The following is an 18,698-nucleotide window of genomic DNA, read 5'->3' as shown; positions in this document are numbered from 1 at the left end:
CTAATTGCAATAAAACACAAAACTTTTCCTTTTCCATAAAGTTTATTTTTGTTATATTTGATATTATGTAAAAAAATAAGCATTTACTGATTTTTAAAGGACTAACAGCATTCAAAACTGTAATAGTTAAATTTTATAATATTGAAGTCTTTAAGTAAACTCGACACAAAAAAAGTGTTTAATGGCTTAAACAAATAGTTGAAATATATAAACAAAAAAAACAACTAGTTTTTAGTTCAATATTTACTTTTTTTAACTTCTACGTTTTTACATTTTTAGGAACTGATGATTTCAGTAAAACTTTTAATGTTTCATCTTCCATAGAATTACAAAAATTAGATTTTATTGAAATTTGAGTTAAAACAGTTTTGCTCAATTCATAGAGATAGTTACAGTTTTTGTTTTTTGACATAATAAAAGGGTTTATCTAAACACAATCAATGTTTTCTATAATTCTCTTTTGTAAATACTCTCCTTGTTGTAGTTTTAAATTTTAGCTTTAATTTGTGAGTTAGCTTTAAAAATTCCATCATATGACATATTATTGGTTATTTTATCCTAGTTTGTTTTTGCATTGCGTCTTAATGATTTCTAATTTGATAAAGGCACACTGCACAATGTAAAAATTATACTTAATTTATAATTTACCTATTACATTTCTCATTTTCATCTTATATTTAGTTTCGAAACTGATATCAAATCAAGTCTAAATTTGTTTTAATTTAAAAACTAAAAGTTTAAAAGGTGTTTAAATAATTTTCAAAAGTTTATTAGCAATATTCAATATAGAGTTAAAACAAAATTTAAATAAACATATCATATAAAAATATCATTTTAAACTTTTTAATTTAAAAGTAATTAAATAATTTTTTCTGGGTTTTTATAATTTCTGTCATACATCAAGTTTTCCATTGAATTAGAACTCTCAGACGTAAAGCAACCATAAAAAGCGCACAAATGTTTGTTTTAACTTAAAATGTCAGGCTCAAGTAGTAGTATAGCGATACGTACAAAGCAAATATAAACACTTTGAAATATATACATTTAAGTTAGGTAAATAACATAAAGCGGTTATCTTTAGTTTTATGTGCGCACGCTTTGGTTCAATTTGCAGGAGTTTTTCAGCTGTATTTTCAAATAATTTTCAGCTTTGTTTTTAAAATAAGGCCCTGCTAATGTATAGTTCATACTTCATGTTCATACATTACTGAATTATATTTTAATTAGAAACAAAGGTGTTTCTTTAAATGTTAATAGTTTTGTTATTTCAACAATGCGTCATTTAAATTTTATTTCTTTTAAAGTTGTTGTCTATATATGCTCAAATCGCTAACATTAGTGAAACTACTAATAATTTCAAGCTAATTTTAATAATATCAACTATAACAAGACAAATGTTTCATTTGACTTTATTTATTATATTACGATAGTAACAGTTTAATTTGATCTCATTTCAATATTAAGATCAAGAGACTTAACATAAACATTGGCAAAAGTCTGCATAGCAGAAGCCTAGACATTTGTATGTCGTGAGACAAGCTCAAGTTAATCCAAAGGGTTGATCATACTTATTCGATCATCAGACCACAAGCTTTCGGTAGACTGATCACTGAACCCTTTAGATCAGGGTTTCCCAAAGTGGGCCAAGTGGCCCCCTAGGGGGCCATGACAGATACTCAGGGGGCCATGAGCAGTAAAGGAGCCACAGGGGGGCTATGAGGCCATAACTTGAAACTTACACTAGATATTCTTGAGTTGCAGATGAAGAGCAAAAAAAAAGGTCTTATGTGTATTTTATGGCAGTTTAGAAACTTACACTAGATATTCTTGAGTTTCAGATGAAGAGCAAAAAAAAAAAAAAGGTCTAATGTGTATTTTATCGTAGTTTATGAGTAATCTATATGTTGAAGGGGGCCATAACTTTTTCAAACTCTTTAAAGGGGGCCATTAGCAAAAAAGTTTGGGAAACCCTGCTTTAGATAAACTTAGCTTGTCTCACGGCATACGAAAATTCAGGCTTCTGCTCTGCGGACTTTCGCCGTGTGACAATGTATTGAACATTGCACGGCAAAAGACAATGCTGACGTCATTGATTAATGCCAGCAATCGGTTGCTTCATGCTTGCATATATAAACCATTTGTAGATTATAAATTGCAAGTATTTAGTTGTGAATTACTGACATCTGTCATCATCAGGACGAAACCGGTCCCAGTCTACCGAAAGCTTATGGTCTGATGATCGAATTGGTATGATCAACCCTTTGGATTAATTCAAGTTACACTTTTGCACGAGAGTATATAAAACAAATATTTAAAAAAAATAACTAAAAAAAAAAAGTTACAGAACGAGAGTAAGGGTTAGGGGTAACAGTGATAGTAAAATTAAAAAATAACTAAAAAAATTAGTAACAAGAAAAAAATCAATTAAAAAAAAACTACTGACCAAGGGTATGGGTTAGGGGTAACAGTAATAGTAAAATAAAAATAATAAAAATTAAAATAAAACAAAAAAATAAAAACAACTTACCGACCGAGGGTAAAGGTTAGGGGTAACAGTGATAGTAAAGATGAAATAAAATATAGCTAAAAAATATTATTCAGAATGAATTAAAAAAAAGCTACGGACCGAGGGTAAGGGTTAGGGGTAACAGTAATAGTAAAAAAAAATAAAAAATAAAAAAATAAAAAAATATATTAGAAGTTAAAAAAATTAAAAAAAAAACTTACCGACTGAGTGTAAGGGTTAGGAGGAAGGACTTAGGACTCCTAAGTTAGAAGTAACAGTGATAGTAAAAATAAAAAAAAACTCAAAAAAAAATATCTAATAAAATCAAAAAATAAAATAAAAATAATTTAAACCGTGCAAAACTGTCTCCCTGCGAAATTTTCTGCTCGTGCAAAAGTGGCCTTTCGTCTTCGTGCAATTTCATCCCCTCGTGCAAAAGTATCTTCGTGCAATTTTGTACGCTCGTTCAATTTAGACAGCTACCCATTTAAAACAGTTCTAGTACAATTTAATTAAACTTTAGTTTAAAAAACTCATTTTAAACCTAATAATTTTTTTGTTATAGTCAAATACAAGTTTTGAAAAAAAGAATAATTTTTATTTTTATGACAATAAAGTTTTTATAAAGTTAAAATTTCAAACGTAGTTGAAGTGTTACTAGTAGTTACAGCTTATATATCTTTGCTTTAAAGAGCTTGTCTTCGTCTCTGATAACAGACGTAAAAAGTTTGTAAATACTTACTTTTAAATATATTTCCTAAAACCAATTTAAAAAAAATATATAAAAAAATTAATAAATTTAATGCGTACATTACGCGGGTGCGTACCTTACCAATTTCTTTACTTTTAAAAAAGCACATTGTAGAAAATTGGACCTGGTAGTAAATATATATTGAATATCAAATTAAATTAGAAAAAGTTCCTGCAGGTAACATTGAATAATGTGTGCCCCAATTCGTGCATATGACCAACTTGGTTTTAACCAACTAATAAGGGCTTAGGGGTAAACCCCTTTTTTTTATTTTTGATCTTATTGTATATAGTTTTTACTAAGCTACAAAATGCTTTTAAAGATTTAAAAAATTCAAATAATTTTTGAGATATAGCCTGTCAAAGTCAGAGTCAACAATAGGTTCCTTATGGGAGGTGTAAACTAAAACTGCAAAAATAGACTATTTCACTAAAAATCTATCTTCTCCTACGTTTTTTGAGATAACTACTTCAAATTTTCAGGAAATGTCTCTTGATATATTTAGAAAATTCAGTTGGAAAGAATTTTCAAAAAATTTAAAAATAAATTTCTTTATATACAAAATAAACAAAAATAAAACTGTTTTATTTTAGTTTTTTGTTATAAAGTTTCTATTTTTTAATTTTTTTAACCAGGGTTGCCACTTTACCAAGAAAAACCTGGAATTCAACAATTTAGGCAAAAATAACCTAGAAAAACCTGGAATTTGAGAAGTTTTGAAAAAAACCTGGAATTTTTAATAATTTTAATATTTTCAGTTGTAAAATTTTGATTTGACACAAAAAATCTATCATGTAAGTATGATATTTTTGTCATCATTAAAATATTTTTTTATTAAAAAACACATTTAAAGTAACTTAACAATATCTTTTCAATGTTTTTATACTATTTAACACAGTTTCTTATATATAAATTAACTTAAAACTAAAAATAGACCCAACAATGTATACTTTTAAAAACCTGGAAGAAATTTGGAAAACCTGGAAAAAAAAATAAAAACAAGTGGCAACCTTGTTTCACCCAAATACTTAGTAAAAGTTTTACTTGAAAAGTTGGAAACCATGTTTATATAAATTTTTGCAAGTAATATGTTTACAGGGTAGCCACTTTACCTGGAATTTGACAATTTAGGCAAAAAAATCTGGAATTTAATAAATTTTGAAAACAACCTGGAAAGACCTGAAATTTTGAACAAAAAACCTGAAAAAACCTGGAATTTTTAAGAATTTCAACATGTTGAATAGTAAAATTTCAGTTTGACTCAAAAAATTTATCATATAGATAAAAATTTTTTGTCATAACCAAATTTTTTTTAAACACATTTTAAGTAGCTTTACGGTAAATTTTCAATCTTTTTATACTATTTAACACAGTTTTTTACCTTAAATTTAACTTTAAACTAAAAATAGACCCAAAAATATGTACTTTTAAAAAACTGGAAGAAATTTGTAAAACCTGGAAATTTTTTCAAAAAAACAAGTGACAACCCTGTGTTTAGTATAGTTTATTGTAGATTGTATAGTATTTAAACTAGTATAACAAATTAGTCGGCCTTTATATAAATAAGTTATGTTTAGTCTTTGTGTGAAGCAAGTTCTGTTTTAAATATTTTCATTTCTGTTTTAACAGACCATTAGTCGTATAGTTAAATAAATCTGACTCCAGATGGTTAACAAGATTCAAAAGTACAAAATGAACAAAGTTGAGGCCGTGAACAATATAGCAGCAAATATCAAAGTAAAAGAGGAACCCATGCAGTCTGACTTAAAACAAAATGAAGTAGTTGAAGAGTACAGAGTATTTATTAGCCAAGATATTGCCAACCTTCTACTACTTAAGCACACCCACTTACCTCCTCACCACCATTTTTGCAACCCTGAATTAGAAGAGAGCAGTAAGTACATACGTCTTGGAGCAAAGTATAAACCTAAGCACAATGCTTTTCAATACTTTCAGCAGGTTTGATTGTATTTAGTTTGACATTTAAGAATGTTTTTAGTTTTTTGAAGTCAAATACTTTTGACTTAAAATGCAGAGTTTAAGTTCTATAACTTTAGTATATCTGTGTAAAAGTTATATCCTTACCTAAAAACATTAATTTAAAAACTCTCTAAGTCTTAAAAAAATTAAATGAAGTTATACTATTATTATTGTTCTTATATTGTTTATTGTGCAATGTTGGACTCAGGCATCAAAATCTGATCCACTTAAGGGCATAGGGGGGGTAAACACCCTTTTTTGGTTTTTGATCTTATTTTATATAGTTTTTACTAAGCTACAAGATGCTTTTTACAGATTTGAAAAATTCAAAATAATTTTTGAGATTTAGTCGGTCAAAGTCAGAGCCAACAATAGGTTCCTTATGGGAGGCGCAAACTAAAACAGCAAAAATAGACTATTTTACTAAAAATCTATCTTCTCCTACGTTTTTAGAGATAACTACCTCAAACTTTCAGGAAATCTTCCTTGATATATTAAAAAATTCTGTCGGAAGGAATTTTGAAAAAATAAAAAATAAAAATTTTATATAAAAAATAAACAAAAAAAACAGTTTTTTTTTTTTGTTTTTTTTGTTATAAAACTTTTATTTTTTAATTTTTTTAAATTCTGTTCCGACAGAATTTTCTAAATACTGCAAGGAACATTTCCTGAAAATTTGAGGTAGTTATCTCAAAAAACGTAGGAGGAGATAGATTTTTAGTGATTTCTAGTTATTTGCCGTTTTAGTTTGCGCCTCCCATAAGGATCCTATTGTTGCCGCCGACTTTGACCGGCTATATCTCAAAAATTATTTTGAATATTTTAAATCTGTAAAAAGCATCTTGTAGCTAAGTAAAAACTATATAAAATAAGATCAAAAACCAAAAAAGTGTGTTTACCTCCCTATGCCCTTAAACAGGACACACAATGAGAAAATTAAAAGCAACATAAAATACATTTATACAACAAAAAGTAAACATTAACAAAACATTAAACATGTTAAAACTATAAAAAACTTATTAATAAGTTTAAACTTATTTGCTTGATTTAAAAAGCAATAACTTAGTACATACCAACACATTTGTACAAAATTAATAAAAGTAAATTGATATTCTGTTATAAGGGAGGCGTAAGGAAATAAAACTATTAAATATTACTAATAGAAAAGCAAAAAAACACTAGTTAATTTAGATGGGATAAGTACTATAAAAGTTGTATTTATTTTTTTGTTTTGTTTTTGTGGAAAGCTACTGAATTTTACTTATATTTATACTATTTAGATTAAGTATTTTTAGTTTTAAACAAAAATGTTCCACCCTCTCACACGATACCACATCCTGTGGTAACTTGTTCCACAAAGTATTTGCTTTGTATAATATTTTGACTAGAATTTAATTTTTATTGAGATACTCTGATCTCTATTTTTTTTTACTATTACTGTTACCACTAACCCTAACCCTTGGTTGGTAACTTTTTTCTCTTCTTTTATGATTTTTTATTTTTTTTATTAATAAATTCAATTTAAACTTATTTCCTTTTTCTATTTTATTTTTACTATCACTTTTACCCCTAACACTTACCCTCAGTTGGTTTTTTTTTTTACTCTTGTGTAAACATGACCCTTTGTGCAAAAATAAAACCCTTTATGCAAAAGTGTCCCTTCATGCATATTTAACCCGTTCGCATTAAAAAGCCTAAGACCTTTTTTTTTTCTTATCAACTCTAAAGTATTTGGTGTAAGTTTTAAGTTATGACCTCATGGCCCCTAAGTTTCTATAATGGCCCCAAGGGAAACCCTGGTTTAAGGACACTTAGGATGAAATTGTTGACTCAAAGAGAAAAAACTTGTTATAACTCTAGATTCCTGATAGGTTAACTTAGTTTATTTAGATGGCTATAAGTAATGAAAGAGAAATCCTTATAAGTAATTATTATTTTTCTTGAAACATATCTAAATAAACTTTTAATTTTATAATAAAAGGAAGTTTGCTACTACATCAATTTATCATTTTGTAGTATTTTGTAAAATTAGTTTTTTAACAATAATCAATATCAGGGTTCGTGCGCGTCAGGCTAAATCAGTTTTTTTTGAAAAAAGTTGAGAAACGTCAGGCTAAATCAGTTTTTTTGTTTAAAAATTTGAGAATTTCAGTTTTTCTCAGTTCAAATGCTTGAAAATTTTTGATAAAAATAAATTGAGAAATCTTTTTAAGATAAAATTGAGATGTGAATTTATTTCTAAATGAAGATTTAGTTATTAAAGACAAAATCAGTGAGTATTTGTAAAATTTTGTTGAATCTCTAAAATTTTTTAATAATCTTCATTATTTTGTTTTGAGTAGGTTATATATGTCATAATTATGAAAATTCATAAAAAACTACAGTTTAAACATTACAGTTTAGTTCAATAACAGCTGTTTGTTTGAACTTTAATACTCGTGTAAGCGTTTCATTTTAAATTTTAATAAAACACAACAATGCGCGTTGTTTTAATATAAATCTTCTAGTTATGTTTTTACTTAGTGTTAATTGAAATGAACAATTGTGTTTGTAATATATATTAAATTTTTACATTAGTTGTACATTAGATATAACACTTATTTTAAAACTTATCATTGAATTTGTTCTGTTAAGGGCGTAGGGGGGTCAATCACCTTTTTTACAATTTAGTCTTATTTTATTGAGTTGTAACTAAGCTATGAGTTGCTTTTTGCAGATTTTTAAAGCTCAAAATATTTTGAGATAAAGCTTATCAAGACTCCCCAATACCTAAAATGACTTCTAAAGGAGATTTTCCTTACTTTAAGAAAATGTCAGGCTAAATTGGTCTCAGTCAGGCTAAATGAAAAAATTCGCGCACGAACCCTGAATATTTTAGTTCCACCAATATTTAAGTCAAAAGCACCTTGCAAGAAATACCAGGCGTATTTGTAATGTTCCTTAACCAAAATGTATGCTTAAAAGTCCAGATTTTTTTAAATTAATTATTTATTATTCATTAAATATTTATTTCATTGATCAATTAAAAAAATTTCACTATTTATGAAATGTTTCTAAAAGTCTATGTTTTTATAATTTATTTTTATTATGATAATATAAATTTTATAAGAATTAGATGCTTCAATTTTTATTAAACACACTTTTGAAGTCAAATAGATTAATACAATTTATATAATCGTTTATCATTTTTGTGGCAACGTTCAAAATGCGTTAAGTTTGTTTTTAAAGTAAATGGTATGTTTAATATCTATCATCAAATATATTCCATGTATATAATGGAGAAAGGTTTATTTGCTATTTGTGTATGTAACCGAAAACCAACTTTAGCTTTGTATTTTTTAATGTAAGCAAAATGGTACATGTTTTTAGACTAGAAATAAAAATTAGTTATAATACTTTCTTTATAAGTAGTGTACCTTTATTTGATTGGTTTTTGTTAAGGCCATAGGGGGTAGAAGCCATCTTTTGACCAAAAATAACATATAGACTTATATTATAGTAAATTTCATAATCTTTCAGATGCTTTTTTTAGATTTTAAAAATATTAAGTAACTTTTTTTTTTATGACCATTTATATAAAGGGTTGTCTTTATAAAGGGTAACTTTAAAGCCGTTTTTCTCAAGTTTTTAAAAACGGGCTTTAAAATCTATCTTCTCCTTCATTTTCAAGCAATCTTCTTCAAATTTTCAGGAAATGTTCCTAACATTATGAGAAAATAACTTTATTTGTGAATTTTAATAATTTAAAAATAAAAAATTTTATGATAAAAATAAAAAAGTGATTTTTTATCAAAAAAAATTTTTTTTTTTTCAAAAAAAAGGTATTTTTACTTGAAATTTTTTAAAGTCACAAATAACGTTTTTTTGTTATTGTATAAAGAATAGACTGTGAAAGTTTGAAGAAGATTGCTTAAAAAATGAAGATTGCAAAATGGTACATGTTTTTAGACTAGAAATAAAAATTAGTTATAATACTTTCTTTATAAGTAGTGTACCTTTATTTGATTGGTTTTTGTTAAGGCCATAGGGGGTAGAAGCCATCTTTTGACCAAAAATAACATATAGACTTATATTATAGTAAATTTCATAATCTTTCAGATGCTTTTTTTAGATTTTAAAAATATTAAGTAACTTTTTTTTTTATGACCATTTATATAAAGGGTTGTCTTTATAAAGGGTAACTTTAAAGCCGTTTTTCTCAAGTTTTTAAAAACGGGCTTTAAAATCTATCTTCTCCTTCATTTTCAAGCAATCTTCTTCAAATTTTCAGGAAATGTTCCTAACATTATGAGAAAATAACTTTATTTGTGAATTTTAATAATTTAAAAATAAAAAATTTTATGATAAAAATAAAAAAGTGATTTTTTATCAAAAAAAATTTTTTTTTTTTTCAAAAAAAAGGTATTTTTACTTGAAATTTTTTAAAGTCACAAATAACGTTTTTTTGTTATTGTATAAAGAATAGACTGTGAAAGTTTGAAGAAGATTGCTTAAAAAATGAAGGAGGAGATAGATTTTGAATGCATTAGTCTTTTTTCGCCGTTTTAGTTTTTCCTTCCCCATAAGGAACCTGTTATGCGGCCCGACTTTGGCCGGTCATATCTCAAAAACTAATTCGAATTTTTAAAAACGGTAAAAAGCAACTTGAAGCTTAGTAAAAACTCTATAAAATAAGATCAACTTGTAAAAAACATGGCCTACCCCCCCCCCTATGGCCTTAATAAAAACAATTCATAATAATTAAAAACCATACATGATTAAAAAGTTACAATAGAAATCACACTACTGTATTTGTTCCTTTGTGATTTTCAAAAACCAAAAAAAAAATTAGGCTGGTTTAGCAAAATCGAGTCAATACTTTAATTTTTTTAATGAAGATGTTTTTAAAAACATAATGCAAGTTTAAATACCTTTTGCAACTTAAGATGAATATATTTTTCATATATAAAAATTTATAAAACTTGAAGCTTTTCAAATCTACTTGATTCATTTTGAATTTATTATAATGTAATATAGGGCAGTTTTGAAGATTGATAAAAAAATTAAGATGTCGTAGTTGTTCAAAGTTATAAAAAACATGATAGTAAAACAAAAAAAATTAATAATAATTGAGTTTAAAATCAATACTCATCGAAAAAGAAAAACCAAAACTAAATACGCAATTTTATGGAAACGGAAAGATAGCCCCACTAACAATATATTAACTCAATTATCATTAAGTTTTTTTGTTTTACTTTCATGTTTTTTATAACTTTGAACAATTATGATATAAATAATTTAAAAATGTTTTACATTTAATTTAGCATTCGAAAAAGAATCTATTAGATTCGAAAAACTTTATATTTTATAATTTTTTTAAAATTAAAAATATTTTCATGATAAGTTGCAAATTTTATTTAAATACAATAAATTCCTTCCAACAATAAAGTTAAACAGGTTTTCAAAAACCTGGAATCCTGGAAAAACATGGAATTTGACAATTTAGGCTAAAAAACCTAGAACTTGAGAAATTTGAACAAAAATCACTAAAAAATCTGAAATTTTAAACAACTTCTACGTGAAAAAAACAAAGATTTAACACAAAAAATTATCACATATTAATTTTTTTTGCTTTCATAAAAAAAAATTATTAAAAAACACATTTAAAGTAGCTTTACAGTATCTTTTTAATGCACTTTTTTCTACCTTAAACTTAATTTTAAACTAAAAATAGACTCTAAAACGTGTACTTTTAAAAACCTGAAGAAAATTTTGAAATCCTGGAGAAAATTCGCCAATAAGTTTTGGAAACCCTGGTTAAAGCAAGTTCAAATGCAATTTAAAAATAACATAAGAATAAGACTTCTTTAAAAATTATAAATTTGAAATAATTGTTTTTGATGTACTAGTATTTGATATCTCTGCTGCTGATTGTATCAATATATAATATATGATTAAACTTACTTAGTTTTTTTCATAAAAAATGATAAAACAACTGACTACAAAATTTGACTTATATAGTGAGGATGTCTCAAAATTGTAAGATTTTAACAAAACTAAAAAATTCAATAGTACTAAAGTTGTATTAATTTTTAATCAGGTAGATACAAAAGTAAATTGTGACGGAGAGAAAGCAAAGGAAATTGCTGAAGACGTTGAAAAGTTCTTTGAATCTAGAATTCAAGACAAGGATATGTATACATCTAGTTATATTGAGCCTCCACCTGGTTAGTTAAGAACGTATGTACAATCTACTGTAACTTATAATTTTTAAAATGTATAACTATGTATAAATTGTTTTTAGTATTTCGAAAAGTTAGACTGAGTAAAACATTTTTAGTCATTTAAACTCATACTTATTTACTTACTTAAAAATGGTTGTTTTTAAGCCTCAACTTAAGAGAGAACAGAAACCATCTTTGTACATATAGAACAAAACTTTTTTATTTATTTATAAATAAAATAATTAATTGTATACAAGTTAATTTTTGAAAACTTTTACTCGTAAGTTGATTTTTAAAGTTTTAGGCTTTTTTTACGTATCATTATTTTTAGGTGACTGGTTTGAAATAAGTATTAAACTTTTCTTTATTTTAGTATAAGTATAACTTTTTAAGTAGGACTTAGAACAGGTATTGACATAATTTAGTCTAAAATACTTATAGTGGATAAATTTAACATGAATATTTTACTCAACTACTGGTATTGAGCTTGGTTGTATAACATATCAAATTCTGAGTACTGAGATTTTTTTTTACGAACTACTTATATTAAGTTAGGTTTTACTATAATAATTTTTAGTATTAGGACCAACTACTCATATTTTATTTTTTGTTGTTTCAAGTTTATTTTTCAAAGAATGGTTCCTTGACACTCTCATAAAACTTTGAATTGTCATGAAACCATTTAGACTTATAATTTTGGTATAGAAACAATTTTATAACTTGAATGTTGTATAAATTTCAGGGGTCATGATGATGTCAGGACATGTCAGCAGTGAGAACATCATCACTCTTACTCCCATCTCAAAGCAGCTGCAAATGAACATTTCTCTCAATCACCTTGATGAAGCTGCCAAGCAAAAAAGTGAAAAAGATAAAGAAAAGATGAGGGCTGAAGGTAAAATCTCAAAGATGCCCTCCATAAATTATATCAAGGAAACTGATGCACAAAGAGAAGCCAGAGAAAAATCTTTTCACGTTTGTTTTATATTAAAATTTTTTTTCTTGTAATTAATTTAATATAACAACTTGGTTTTTGTTCTTGAGACCGATCTGTGAAACAAATTAATTTTATTTTTGTTTACTTGAAAAGTATTTTAATATTTTTTTAGTGAGAGAATTATTTTTATATTCATTAATTTTTATTATTAACTAGATAAACTTACAGACGTATCTTGAAAACTTGAAAGCAGAAAAATGGCAAAATTTAGTGTTTTTTGAAGAAGATACGCTTCAGTCTGATGAAGAAAGACAAAAGATTGAGTATAGTATTGACCAAGAAAGGTTTTTAATATACCTTTTTTTAACCTTTCATTACATTGCAATTTTTAGTAGTTAACAGAAAATTACTACTTGAAGAGTTGCCAATCCTTCAGTCTCGTTTGAAGATTTATAAAAACTCTGACTCTTTTGGTTGTTTTTGACAATCACAGGCTGTTTTACACTTTGTCAGGATTATCTAAAAGCCTAACATTGCCTTAATTAAATTGCCTTAAAAAAAAAGTACAGCAATAAAATTTTATTAAGATAGTTATTAATTTAAAGCCAAAGTGGTGGGGTAAATCACTTGTTAAATTTACATCGTTTTTTTACTTTATTATCTAAGCTTCGAGCTGATATTTGCTTTTATTATTAAAAGTAATTTTGTGGTTAATGTAGAGTTTAATAGGTTCTTTATGAAAGGTAAAAACTAAGGTTTAATAGAGTACTTTATTTGAAAATATATCTTAGTTTAAAAAATTGTTCTTAATTTTTTTTCATATTACTTTTAAAAACTAATGGTTATAATTTTTATAAAAGAGATTTTTTTGAGTGTTTTATTTTTTTTTTAGCTTTTAAAAAAAAAAATTGGTTAATTTTTTTAAATCTACTACGTTCAAGTTCTAAATATTGCAAAAAAACATTTATTGGTAATTTTTAATTAATTGCCTTAAAAATTTAGGAAAAGAGATATTTTTCATAATTCAAAGATAATCAACCCTGAAGAATTTCATGTTTATATGTTTGTTTAGGAAAATTTTTAAGAAAATTTGATTTAAGATTTTATATTTAATAAGAATTAACTTTTTGTGTTTACTTTAGTTTTTAATTCTGGGAAAAAAAAATTAAGTGTTGAACCCCATAGCCTTACAGTTAATTAGTTAGACAGTACATTAGTTTAGATTTTACTTAACAGATTATTATAATCAACACAACATTACACTTTTATGTGATTTATAAGAGTTCTTCAGTATTTAAATTTAAAAAAAATTCAGAATACAAAAGATGATTAAAACTTGGTTTTTGGTTTTAAGTAACAACTTAAGATCTCTCATAAATCATGAAACGTTGTAATGTTTTTGATAATCTATTAAATAAAATATATTTTGTCTAGTTAGATGTACATAAATTGAGAACTTTATTGTTCAATTTTGAAAAAAAAGTACAATATTGTAGCACATTAATTTATTTGAATTATATTTGCACCGCTTATTTTAACTAAAAGGTAAGTCTCAGACTGTAGAATTAACTTGATAAGTAACTAAGTGAATCCTGCCCGTGATTAGTTGACCCCTGTAGTAAAGGCAGGGGTCGATTTAAAGTTTATTTTTTTACACTCATACTCATTTTTTAATTTAGTATATTAGATCCAATAAAAAATAGAAGTAAAAGTTAAATATTAACTTTTAGAGTTGTTTTTTCTTTTTTATCTTGTTTCTAAAATAAAAAATTTCTTAATTTACTGACTAAAGAATTTATAGAAAAGAATAAAACAAGTATGAATTAACTTATCTATTTATTACCATGTTTTGTTGGAAAAAATAATTTTTTTAATAAATAGCTTTAAAAATTATTTGACTAGGTCAGAATTTTTCTGGTAATGAATAGAATAGTTAATTTGCACTTGTATTATTCTTTTCTATTAAGAAGACTTAGTTTTCAACTTTACATTTGATTATTGCTCTCAAAATACACTAAAACTAAAAATTATTCTATTCAATAAATAAAGCACATAAACTCTAGTATAAAAATTAAACTGGTTTTAATATTTAGATTTGAACAAATGGACAATACAGATAACATTGAAATGACTGCACAGGAATATTTGCTAAAACTTCATCCTAAAATCGACCGCAAAGATGCAGTAAAACCAAACCCAGATGAATCACATTCAACTAAACAGGATTTGAATAAGATTCTCAATCAAATTTTTGTCAGGGCACAAGTAGTAAATTTTTGTAATTTAGAAGAAATTTGCCGAGAAAGACAACTTGAAACAAAATATCTATTCAAGAAGGTGGGTAATTATAATTTTTTGGGATTAAATTTTCTTTCAATAAACTTTAATAACTAAACTTATAAGCTGACTGTTGTTAACATTTTTTGAAGTTAGTCAAGATTAATATTTTATCTTTTGCGAAAATTTGTCATTTCCTTCAACTTATGATATTTTTTGAGCAAGGTATATAATAAATCATTTTGGCTAAAAGCAAATATAGCTGGTTAATTTTTCACAAACTAGATTAAGTGAAAATAATACGAACAAGTTTGTTACTTTTGATCTAAATATAAAAAATAAAGTTATCTTTATTTATTATTTTTCCTATATACTAATTTTTATAGGTAAGAATAAGGGTCAGCAAAAAAATCTTCTTATCTTGTAGTTAAATTACTTTTTTTTTACTTCAAACTTAAAAATATGCCGTTGAATTAGTTGAAAGCGAACATTAATAATTTTTAAGAATTACTTACTACAGTTTTGTATTTTCAATTAAATTTACATAGGATGAGTAGCAAAACAATTGTGTATTAAATCCGACTCTTAACTAACAAAAGACTGATCCTTTGGTTAAAAATAACTATAATAATCACTTTCTTACACTTTATAAGTCGAATTACTTAGTTTAAGTGAATAAAATTTATATATAAACTGTAACTATTCAAAATATAAATTTAAGCGTTTGTTAAGAAAATATTTTAGCGAAAAAAGTTCACTGGAATATATAATAATAACAATTATACAGTATCTGAGATCTGTAAAAAAATAAATACTGTAAGGAAAGAATAGAAGCTTAAGTAGGTATATACATGTGTCCATTAAAAATATGCTTGCTGTATTTTGCTTACAGTATTTATTTTTTACAGAGCTCAGTTGAATTGTATTGACTCGTTTAACACACAGAAACATATGTCAGTGTAATAAAAGAAGGATACTGTATAATTTGTTATTATATGAAATGTAACTATTCAAAATATAAGTTTAAGTGTTTGTTAACAAAAGATCCTAGTGAAACAAGTTCACTGGAATATAAAACCTTAACAAATTATACAGTAATCTTCCTTTATTGTTCCAACATATGTTTCTGTGTGTTAACGAATCAACACACTTCAACTGGGTTATAAATGGAAAGAATAACTCTTATTGGTGGTACAATAAAGGTAGATTACTGTATAATTTGTTTTTATTTTATATGTATTGTATGTATATTATTAATTTAAGTTATTAAATCAACTCAGTTGTTTTTTTAAAGTCTATCTTTTAGATAAAACGTTTAAAGTTTGTTTTTAATCAAGCAATATTTATGGTCATACTAGAAACTAGTCACTCTCAAAGTTTTTGTCAACTGTAAATAATGTATTATCAGAGAAGTCTCTCCATCAATAAAAATATAACAGGCTAAACCGTTTAAAGAAATAAAAGGTAGAATACATATTTTTAGAAATGTTCTTTACTTATCTACATTATATGAGTAGCTGTCAAGTTTTGTACGAGGGGACAAAATTGCACGAAGGGTCACTTTTGGACGAAGACACTTTTGCAAGGGTTGATTTTTTGTTAATTGTATTCAGGGTTCGTGCGCGAATTTTTTTCATTTAGCCTGACTGAGACCAATTTAGCCTGACATTTTTTCAAGGTAAAGAAAATCCCATTTATAAGTCATTGTAGGTATTGGGGGGTCTTGATTAGTACTATTGTAGTCTCTGACTTCAACCAGCTTTATCTCAAAAATATTTTGAGCTTTAAAAATCTGCAAAAAGCAACTCATAGTTTAGTTACAGTACAATAAAATAAGACTAAATTGTGAAAAAGGTGATTGACCCCCATATGCCCTAAACATAACAAATTCAGTGATAAGTTTTAATTTAAGTGTTATGTCTAATCTCTTACTAATACTAGTGTAAAAATTATATATATATTACTTACCACAATTGCTTAACTTAATTAAGCACTAAGTAAAACCATTAAAACCAGATTTATGATAAAACGACTTGCATTGTCGTGTTTTATTAAAATTTAAAATGAAACACTTACACGAATATTAAAATAAAAAAAAATTATAGTAATTTGACTAATACTTAAAATTGGCACATAAATATAAATCCTAAACTCTAAATAAATATAGTGATTGTTAATGTCGTATCAGACTTAAAAAGCTTTTACTTAAATTAAAAAAAAAACCTTTTATATTTTGTTCTTGTAAAGAAAAATGATTTATACCTAAAATTTGTACTCCCACAAAACCTAGTAGTTATATCATAAAGCTAAGTTTTAGTGTTTTGAATATCTCTATTAACTTTAAACAAACAGTAAAATATATGAATGAATTGCTAAGATTTTTATCTAAAAAGTATTTGGTATAAAGCCTTTAAATTAGAAATTAAAACAGTTCAACCAACTAAGCTCTGAAAAACAAAGCTAATGTAAACAAATTCAAACAAACAGCTAAGTTGTTGAACTGAACTGTAATGTTTAAACTGTATTTTTTTTATTAATTTTCATACTTATGACGTATATAATTTACTCAAAACAAAATAATGAATATTTTTAAAAAAATTTTAAAGATTCAACAAAAGGTTTTAAGCATTTATTTTTACAAATACTGACTGATTTTGTCTTTAACAACTAAATCTTTATTTATAAATAAATTCACATCTGAATTTGATCTTAAAAAGATTTCTCAATTTTTATTTATCAAAAATTTTCAAGCATTTGAATTGAGAAAAACTAAGATTCTCAAATTTTTAAATAAAACAACTGATTTAGCCTGACGTTTTTCAATTTTTTTCAAAAACTGATTTAGCCTGACTTAGCATGATTTAGCCTGATGCGTACGAATCCGGTTGTATTATAATTTTAATTTGTTTTTTACTTTCATTGTTACCCCTTACCCTCGGTCGTGACTTTTTTTTTTTTTTTTTTATTAATTTATCTGACTTTTTTTACTCGTGCAAAATTGTCTTCATGCGTTTTTGTCCCCTCGTGCAAAAGTATCTTCGTGTAATTTAGTAACCTCGTGCAATTTTGACCCGTTCCTTCATTATATGTTTACTACTTGGTAAATATGTCAAGAATTTAAATAATTAAATTTAAAAAAACAGGTTAAGGAGTTTGCAGATGTGTTGCAAGGTCGCCTTGTAGTTAAGAGCAGTGTTTTGTACAACGGTAAAGATAAATCACCGTTTATTGGCATGGAGATGTCTAAACTGATGCACGTGCGCAACTACATACTATGCAGCTTCTACTTCAGCAACGGTGGAATATTATTCTGCAGCAAATTGTACAAAGTTTTGCAAAAAATTGATCGCAGAGAGCTTGATGCTGTGGTTAATTCCATAGCCGAGTTTGATGATGGAATATATGAGAATGGAGAAAAAGGATTGAAGCTCCAGCTGATTGTTGAACAACGACTAGAACAAATGCAGAGCTCGCAAGAAATTGAAACTGCCAAACAAATTTGGACTAACATGTTTCACAGCGCTAAAAAGTCGCTTGAAATAGCTAGTTAATATAGAACAATGTTTATTTAGTAAATTTATATGATAAGTTATTACTTGTTTTAGGAGAATAAATGTATGAACATAATAGCTTGACTTTTTGTTGTCGTTTAAGTATAAATAAAAAAAAGTTATGTTGAACATAGTTGTACGGCTTGTCGTAGATTTTAAGAAATTTTTCTCCAGATTTTTTTATCCATTAAAGTAAAATTTAAATTTTAGTTAGACTAAAATTGTTTTTAATAATACAAAAACTATACTTTGATCAGATAGATTTATATCTACTACAAAATTAATTAAAATTCTTTAATGTTCCAGGTTGACAAAAAAACAATTAATTGCTACTCGAACTTTATTTGTAGCGAAATCAAGTTTTAAAAATTAATTAATATGCATTTTTAAACTGAAAAGAGGTATTTTAGTATATTTCAAAACAAAACTTTTAACACATAAATTTGCTTATATAAAAAACATATTAAAAATGTAAACGAAGTATGGACATTAT

General features: G+C 25.8%; 1 protein-coding gene across 1 annotated transcript; it reads left to right on the top strand.

Moving 5' to 3' along the window:
* Positions 1 to 4,890: 4,890 nt before the first annotated feature.
* LOC145844198 (DNA-directed RNA polymerase III subunit RPC5-like) lies at positions 4,891 to 18,264 on the top strand. The gene is made up of 6 exons (XM_082951571.1): positions 4,891 to 5,216; positions 11,317 to 11,443; positions 12,183 to 12,415; positions 12,606 to 12,721; positions 14,471 to 14,714; positions 17,798 to 18,264. Exons 1-6 carry the CDS (start codon positions 4,923 to 4,925, stop codon positions 18,203 to 18,205), a joined length of 1,422 nt encoding a protein of 473 aa, XP_082807697.1. The 5' UTR covers positions 4,891 to 4,922; the 3' UTR covers positions 18,206 to 18,264.
* The last annotated feature ends 434 nt before the right edge of the window (positions 18,265 to 18,698 follow it).

Source organism: Thalia democratica, chromosome 1, assembly GCF_965202585.1.
Source record: "Thalia democratica chromosome 1, ktThaDemo2.hap1.1, whole genome shotgun sequence".
NCBI lineage: Eukaryota > Metazoa > Chordata > Thaliacea > Salpida > Salpidae > Thalia > Thalia democratica.
The sequence above is the reverse complement of the archived record's forward strand: the minus strand, read 5'-3'. Positions and strand labels throughout refer to the sequence as shown.